The sequence below is a fragment of the Amblyomma americanum genome, chromosome 3, assembly GCF_052857255.1.
Source record: "Amblyomma americanum isolate KBUSLIRL-KWMA chromosome 3, ASM5285725v1, whole genome shotgun sequence".
NCBI classification, from domain to species: domain Eukaryota; kingdom Metazoa; phylum Arthropoda; class Arachnida; order Ixodida; family Ixodidae; genus Amblyomma; species Amblyomma americanum.
This window is the reverse complement of record NC_135499.1, coordinates 112,856,877-112,865,682: the sequence shown is the minus strand read 5'-3', so window position 1 is coordinate 112,865,682 and position 8,806 is coordinate 112,856,877. Positions and strand designations below refer to the sequence as shown.

The following is an 8,806-nucleotide window of genomic DNA, read 5'->3' as shown; positions in this document are numbered from 1 at the left end:
TAAATGCGAATATGGCGCTGGAAGTGTGTGGAAATTTTTATTTCTGATAATACCTTTTGTTAAACATTCATTCTGAACAGAACTGCCGTGTAGCTGAGGTTATAAAGGCAAACATTTCTCTGGGCTTTCAAACGTAATTACTAGTATTGTAATGCAAGTAATGCACACTATTTCAGTAAAACAATATCTCTGATCATCAACTTTGGTGTCGTAACAAAGGGAGCTAATCAGACTGACTTTTCCAGTACCGTTCTGATACTGCACAGGAGACCTTATGATGCAACTGGTGTTTTCAGCCCCCTAAAACTCCATTGTTTTACACAGTTGTGTCTTTTCGCGCAAGGTGGAAATAGCCTGGTAGCCCGTGTCAGTTGAACCACGTGCACCACTCACATCTGATGGACGACCTTCGTTGGGTCTTGTCGGTGTGCGACGCGGCGTCACTCGAAGGATGACCTTGCGGATTGACCGAGACCTGCGAAATACGCCAAAAAGTACGCGCAGTGACGAAGTTCCGCGTGAGCTTGTCATGGAAGACACGCAACAGAGCGCCCCACCCTTGTTGCTTGTGCAGTGCGCCGCCCACGATTCATCATAAACAGGACTCTGCGCGTCCGGTTGTGTTTGTATACACAGCATTTACTCGTGCATATATGCTGTATTAGCTCGTGCGCAGTACTAATTTGAACAATGGGCGAATTCTCGTGGAATAGCGCCGTCAACATGTTTACTTCTTATATATTTGTGAACAGTGTAAAGAACTCTTCCTTTTCTTTAATCGCTATCGCCTTACTGCCCCTTTTTATTTCCTTGCGCTGCAGGCAAGGTGCTTGAAATAGTACATAGCGGTTACCGCGGCTGGCAGTGCATTTTCCTCCCACTTTATATTATTTTGCTCATGTATTATGCCACTAACAGCAAGAAAACTTTGCAGAAAAACCTCCAATACCTCGTTCGTAGAGCGACGCTGCTTCCAGAGCCATGCCGTGTTCGATTGTAAATATAATAGAAAAAGTGACCAGTTTTTACAATGGGTTGTGTTGTTGTAGGAAACATGAGAAAAATGTGGTTTGGACACGGCTTCCTTTTGCTGTTCGCCAAAGGCGTAGTCATTGATATGCACTGGAAGTGCTATCTTCGGGCGTTGCTTAATCTTAAACGAGAAGCTTAACTCTGATTCAACGATGTGGGGGACGATGTGGGGTTTGGACTTAATAGAGAAGGAGGTGGCATGGACTGTGGTAATTTAAGTTGGCATTTGAGTCGTTGGGGCAGACCGAAACAATTCACAGAAGATGTGAAATTTAAAGGCAGATGATAACTAGGATTACGCCACAAATGCATATGTAGCGCATGCCAGAAGGTGATTAGGCATATGAAAAGGCAGCAGGCAAAGTGAAAAGACAGGGAAAAATTTTTGCCGGGACATCGCGCGTGACACGGTGTCGGAGACAAAACTATGCCAAACGCGCGAACTAGGCACAACGTGCCGGGTCGGCCAACCGGTTTCTAATTTCAATAGCGCGCACTACAGAATGTGTCAGGCTTTAACCTTCACAAGAGCGTATGTCTCGAAACACCTGCTAATAACAGAGATGTCGGCTTCGGTTGCCGCTCACGCACCCTGCAGACTTTTGTCCCCGACTGCATAGCGGCTTTTAAACACGATTTTACACGCACAGATCACTTCGACGTTAACATAGTAAACAATGCATTAGTACAATAACGTATTAGTATTAATGTGTAAGCCGAATAACGTAATAATACAGAAAATCAAGAAACGCTCTCAGAAACCCCCAATTCGGGACGTTTGTCTCGTGGGGTGGAATCAATATTACATCAAATTGCGCTGCCAGGCAGAGCAGCGTTCTTGTTGGCCAGAGTAGACGGTGCAGCAACGTTCGGTTCATAAAGCATGAACGCCCATCCACGGAATCTTCATACTGTCAATACTGTGACGTAATGCGGATGTCGTCCCGGTCTTTCCAACCTCTTATCAAGCCCTCCTCAACAACAAAGGAAATCGGCTCGCGGATATTGCTTTTACGGATAAAAGACAGGAACTTTACCCATCTGGTAATGCAAACTTCAGCGACAGACACGGCGGCGCGTCGTAATGTTTGATAACTCTGGGTAAATAGCATGCACAGTCCAGACCTTTCCCTTACCCACCCATATGAACATGTATATATCCATCCATGTGGAACACAATCGAATCAAGAACGACGCCTTTGTGTTCGAGCCACTTAGTGACCGGCATTCTTCCGAGTAAGCGTGGCGCTATGCCATGCGTGACGTCACTCCCTCACGACCAGTTGGCGTGACCCGTTGCATCTAGTGTGTTGAGATAACCAAACCGACGCCGAACAAAGAGGAAACATAGTCTTAACAGCTGAAATGAAATCTAAGGTTCGACGAAACCTCGTCTGGTCGGGTGAATACATTGGCGAAAATAACGAAGCGCCGACCAAAAGGTGTTGTCAAGATGGAAGGACGTTTCGACTTCCACACGGAAGTCTTGTTCAATGATGGAAACATTTCGCACACAAAGCTTAAGTACGTTGTGCTAATCGTCGCAGGCATCTAGCGTACGAGGGCGGTAGATTGCCGATGTTACGGTTGAGCGTCTGATCTGTTGTCTGGATAAACAAAGACTCCATGCAGATATTGGCGTGATATCCAGTTTTTCTCACGGCCGATAATTGCCGCTTCTTTCCAAGCGATATCATGCTTCGTGTTTTCAACGTGTTCAGCCAGTGCGTTGGAACAAGCCTTCTTTTTCTTGACATCATTCTTGTGCTCATTCAGCCGTCTTTCAAAGTTTCCGCTTTCACCTATGTAGGAGTGATCGCAGTCTGAGCTGGGGATTTTATAAATTACTCCGGGAAACTTTTCCTTTTTTAGCTTGTCCTTTACGGACACCAACTCGTGACGAAGCTTGCACGCAGGCACTCGACTACTGATCCGGAGTTCCCGGGTTCGAACAGGGCCGCGGCGGGTGCGTTTTTATGGGGGAAAAACGCTAAGGCGCCCGTGTGCTGCGCGATGGCAGTGCACGTTAAAGATCCCCAGGTGGTCGAAATTATTCCGGAGCCCTCCACTACGGCACCTCTTCCTTCCTTTCTTCTTTCAAACCCTCCTTTATTCCTTCCCTTACGGCGCTGTTCAGGTGTCGAACGATATATGAGACAGATACTGCGCTATTTCCTTAATCTAAAAACAATTTATTGTTATTACAATAAAATTTTTATTTTGTAATGACCGCTTGTACTGTACTTCCATAGGCTGCGTCTTCGTTCGCGTGGTGCCACTCCAACTGCGCTTTTCTCTGTCTAGCTCATCGTCAGTGCCCAAAAGATGCAACACTCACAGGGGACCAAGGAATTTCCGAAGTCCCGGAAGTCGGGACGTCGTCTCCGGGCTCCGCTTTGTGTTCTTCCAGAGCGCCGCCAGCCACATGGAACGAAGGAGACTGTGGTGACAGGACAGGGGTGACTGGTGGCAGCGGCATTGGCGAGGAGAGCGGGCACATTGATTCGTCGAGTTCCACCTGCGAAGCCTCCAAGGTCGTCTTGGCCTGACTGATGCTGGAACTTGGGTCCGTGTGCTTCGGTTGACTGATTGCATCCGTGGCGCTGCGGTCCTGCTTTCCTCCTGTGCGCGATAGGCTGTCCACTGCGAAATCATGAAACGCAGATGCCTCGTTGTAGTTATTGCGACGACTGCTTTCTTGGCGCGTATTAGAACTCTGCGGCCAACTATTACGATTATGGTAAAGAGGTCTGCGGCGAACTCTTTTGATTACGGTAAAGTAGTGCACGTATAGTTACTAGCAGCTATGACGCGGTGTCATCGGGCTGCTATTTATTATCGGTTTGCCTGTAGCACGCAACACGCTGTGGCACAAAATCAATCCGGGTGTCCTGCGAATGCATTTTGATCTTGGCGCAGGGCTCCAAGGTTTGAACTCGTGCTCAGGAGCTCAACGTTAAATCCAACGAGCCATTGCAACGAGTTCTTCACTTTCTAGTGGACATAACAGTGAACACATATACTATATCGATCTCAGTGCGCTCGGTGTCGATCTCGGTGCGAGAACGACAAGCCATCCGGGACCAAGTCGAAGAAATGCTTCGCGACGACGTCATCCAGCCTTCAAACATCCCATGAGCGGCACCGGTTGTTCTAGTGAAAAAGAAAGACGGTGCACTTCGATTCTTCGTGGATTACCGCCGCTTGAACAACATAACAAAAAAGGACGTCTATCCCCTCCCCCGCATCGACGACACACTGGACCGCCTCTGCAACGACAAATATTCCTCATCGATGGACCTCAAGAGCAGCTACTGGCAAATTGAGGTCGACGAAAGAGATCGCGAGAAGACAGAATTAATCACTCCGGATAGGCTGTTTGAGTTCAAGGTGATGCCATTTGGTCTCTGTTCCACCCCAGCGACATTTCAGCGAGTAATGGATACAGTGCTGGCAGGCCTGAAGTGGCAAATTTGTCTGGTATATTTAGATCACGTCGTTGTCTTCGTCTCGAACTTTGAAGAGCACCTCAAAAGACTTCGAACAGTACTAGACGCAATCAAGTCATCTGGCCTAACCTTGAAAGCAGAGAAATGCCACTTTGCTTACGAAGAGCTGCTGTTTCTAGGCAACATCGTTAGCAAGGAAGGAGTACGCCCAGACCCGCAGAAAACAGCTGCTATTGAAAAGTTTCCACCGCCGGCCGATAAGAAAGCAGTGCGCAGATTTCTCGGACTGTGCGCATACTACCGACGATTTGTGAAAAACGTCGCGCATCGCCGAGCCCCTCACCCAACTGACGAAGGCAGACGTGTCGTTTAAACGGGAAGCGCCGCAAGCAGAAGCCTTTAAGAACTTCAGCGTCGATTACACTCCCCACCGATCCTTGCGCATTTTGATGAAAACGCCGATACTGAAGTTCATACCGACGCAAGCAGCGTGGGACTAGGCGCCGTCCTCGTTCAAAAAAGTGACAGGCTGGAGAAAGTCATCGCATACGCTAGCCGTTCTCTTTCCAAGGCCGAGGCTAACTATTCGACAACTGAGAAGGAGTGCCTTGCCATCATCTGGGCTACGTCAAAATTCCGCCCCTACCTCTACGGACGGCCGTTTAAGGTGGTCAGCGACCACCACGCGCTCTGCTGGCTTGCCAATTTGAAGGACCCCTCTGGCCGACTCGCTCGATGGAGTCTGCGTCTCCAGGAGTTTGACGTCACCGTCGTTTACAAGTCCGGACGCAAGCACTCTGACGCCGATTGCCTCTCACGAGCCCCTGTAGATGCACCGCCGCCGGACGACGATGAGGACGCCTTCCTGGGACCCATCAGCCCCAGCTCTTTTGCTCAGCAGCAACGCTCGGACCCCGACCTAAAAGGCCTCATAAAGTACCTGGAAGGCAAGGTTTCTTCACCCGCCGCTTCATTCAAGCCAGGACTGTCTTCCTTCTGTGTGCAGAATGAGGTCCTTGTGGAGAAGAACTTTACAGCGAACAAAACAACCTACCTCCTTGTTGTACCTACTTGTCTCCGCGAAGAAGTTCTACAGGCTTCACACGACGAGCCGACAGCTGGACATCTCTGGTTTACTCGCACCCTCCGCCGCATTCAAGACAAGTATTACTGGCCCCGACTGTCTGCCGATGTCGCACACTATGTGAAAACCTGCCGAGATTGTCAGCGACGAAAGACTCCTCCCACACGACCAGCAGGATTTCTGAGCCCCATTGAACCTCCCTCAAGGTCCTTTCAGCAGATTGGCTAGGACTTGCTTGGCACTTTTCCAACGTCAACATCTGGAAATAAGTGGATCATCATAGCGACCGACTACCTGACCCGCTACGCTGAGGCGAAAGCCCTACCGAACGGATCAGCAGCAGAAGTCACCAAATTTTTCGTGGAGTGCATTCTTCTTCGACACGGCGCTGCCGATGTGCTCCTCACGGACAAAATGTATGTTGGGGCAGCCAGAAAAAGAATGTAAACCAATATGCCCCTGCCTGTGCCACTAAGTGCTCCTCACGGACAGAGGAACAGCATTCACGGCGGAACTAACGCAAGCCATCCTGCGCTACAGCCAAACCAGCCACAGGAGGACAACTGCATACCATCCGCAGACCAACGGACTGACCGAGCGCCTCAACAACACCATCGCCGATATGCTCGCTATGTATGTCGATGCCGAACACAAAACCTGGTATGTCATCCTGCCTTACGTCGTCTTCGCCTACAACACCGCAGTGCAGGAGACCACCGAGATGACGCCTTTTAGTCTCGTCTAAGGCAGGGAGGCCACGACCACGCTAGACGCCATCCTGCCCAACGTTACAGAAGAAGAGAACGTCGACGTTGCCGCCTACCTTCAACGCGCAGAAGAAGCTCGAAGGCTTTCCGATTACGGATCAAAGATCAGCAGCGGTCCGACGCCAGACGCTACAACCTACGAAGACGGAACGCGGAATACAAGCCAGGAGACCAAGTCTGGGTGTGAACGCCCATTCGCCGCCATGGATTGAGTGAAAAGCTTTTGCGCCGATATTTCGGCCCGTACAAGGTTCTTCGTCGGCTGGGAGAACTGGATTGTGAAGTCATCTCTGACGCAATGACTGCATCCCAGCGACGCCGCGTACGACCAGAAATTGTCCGTGTAGTCCGTTTGAAGCCGTATTATGCGCGCTAAAGGCCGCTGCATTTCCATGCTCTATTTTCGCAAGATCCGTTTGTTTTCCTTAATAGTCGCATTATTTCTTTTAATGCATCGGGTCGATGCTTCTTTGAGAGGGGAGTAATGCCGCGAATATTTGCAGTGTTTGTTCGTTTTTCAAATCTGCCGCCACATCACCTTATCGCTTTGTTTGCGACGCAAGACGCGACTAGATTTATCTCGATTGATCGCAGCCAGGCAGAGCTGATTCTACGTTGTTCCGGAATGTTCTAGTAACTTTGCGCTCTTTATCTCGAAAGTTCGCTATCAGCTTTGAATTGAGCACGGCCGACAGCGGCCGGCATTCTGTTCGACGACCGCCGAGCACGCTTGTCGCTTCGCCGCCGCCGAGTGATTCAGTCCATTTTGGGTGCAAGCCAGCCCAATAAACAGTTCTTTTAGAAGACCTTTTCGTGTCCGAGCGCAATATACCAAACTGCTAGATTCTTTGTCAAGACAAGTTACACTACAGCTTGAAAGGCCGAAAATATGTCACGAAGCTAAACTGATCTCTTTTCATAACAGACCTAGAAGCCTCAAAGCATGACGATCTATCTCTCGAATAAAGCTGCCGAAGCGGTTGCTCAGCAGAGTGAGAAGGTGGGAAGTCTCGAAAACAGCTTTTTCAGACACTCACACGAAAGATGGCCAGCATGTGCATAATTCCCTGTTAACGGTAATGAATAAAAATGCGACACATCTTGAGGGTAACTCCAACTATGTTCCCTTTAGACATATCTAAAAATGCCATTCCTGCTCTACGGTCCCCATGTCCGAGCACTCGGAACCAACCGTGCCGCTCACCCTGTTCAACTGGTTTCAGGAAGCATGAACTGTCGGCGGTGGTCGCAGTGCAGACGCTTGACGTGCGCCTGCGGCGGTGGTCCTTGGAGTGGCGCCTCTTTCGGGGAGCGGCCTTCTGCTTCCGGTTTGCTTTGGCCACCGCAGGACTTCTTCCGCCTACAGCCTGCTGAGAACCCTGCTGGACAGTCTCCTGGTCCTTCGGGCCAGTGACGTGTGGACGAAATTTGAAAATGTCTTCCATGCGGGATGATCTCGTCGCCGACCTGCGATTCGAAAAGAGCCTTCTTCTTCTGCCCAGTCTCGTGGAGAGAGTTCCAGATGCGTGGCGCGTGTCCCGTGCGTTCTACTCTTCTTCTCCAGTGGAAGGCAACGGCACGTAGCAACGCATTGCCCAGACTTTTCAATGAATCAGCAGAACGTAGTACCAGCACTGAGAACCTACTGGCTGCGAACTGGACGGTGAAAGGTTCCGAAGAGCTGCGTTGCTCTTGACGAATTCTTTGTCCTGATAATATTCTTATCAATTCATGTCCAACAATACATCTTAAGTATTTTAAGGGAGGGAAATAAGGATAGGGCGGTTAATCAATGTCAAAGGCTTGAGTCAGCGACATCTGTGGAGGTAGTTTCATTTAGCGATATATTGCGGCAAATAATTTGAGGACGAGATGCATACATGTGCTTTTAAGGCCACTTTTAATTTTTCTGGCACATACTAGTTTTTCTACGTAGCACTGCTCTCCCAGTCCTTGATAGCCATGAAGCAAGCCTTATGGTCTGGGAAGTGGCAAGAGATGTACTCGCGACGTTGGACCAGTAGCGAATTATGAAAGAAGATAACGTTGTATGTGTTTTGGGAGGTCGGCACAGCTGTGGGAGGAGTTATGAGGGGAAAAAACTAGACTGTCACATGTGACATCATTCGGTTGGGACTACTGAGAAGGGTACATTGCCACGGCGCTTTCCAGTGACGTTAACCATTACGTCAGTGTAAATCGCCTCCTCCTTCTAAGGAGCTAAGATCATTGACAGCCCACTATCTGCAGATCTCGGAAGTGCGTCCATTTGGCCGTAGAGGCTTTGTCTGCATGTCCTCAGATATCGCTTGTGTAGCAGACTTGCTTCAGTAAAAAAATTCCAGCTGACTGCCAGTGAAATCAATCATTCCCGAACAGCTTGAATATGTCAAGGGTATTGTACGTAGTGTCGACCCAGTGTCTTCCCCGCAGGATAGAAGAATTTCAGGTTGCCGGAGTTGGGGTTCTTCCAG

At 49.4% G+C, this 8,806-nt stretch overlaps 1 protein-coding gene across 1 annotated transcript; it reads right to left on the bottom strand.

Moving 5' to 3' along the window:
- Positions 1–3,281: 3,281 nt before the first annotated feature.
- Positions 3,282–7,789, bottom strand: LOC144123242 (uncharacterized). The gene is made up of 2 exons (XM_077656103.1): positions 7,537–7,789; positions 3,282–3,675 (listed from the first exon to the last, which is right to left on the bottom strand). Exons 1-2 carry the CDS (start codon positions 7,775–7,777, stop codon positions 3,344–3,346), a joined length of 573 nt encoding a protein of 190 aa, XP_077512229.1. The 5' UTR covers positions 7,778–7,789; the 3' UTR covers positions 3,282–3,343.
- Positions 7,790–8,806: the final 1,017 nt, after the last annotated feature.

Bases quoted from the DNA above. Each gene is read 5' to 3' on its own strand.
- LOC144123242 (XM_077656103.1), bottom strand. From the start codon at position 7,777: ATGGAAGACATTTTCAAATTTCGTCCACACGTCACTGGCCCGAAGGAC. The intron at 3,676-7,536 runs GTGAGCGGCACG...ATGATTTCGCAG, and splicing joins CCTGAAACCAGTTGAACAGG to TGGACAGCCTATCGCGCACA.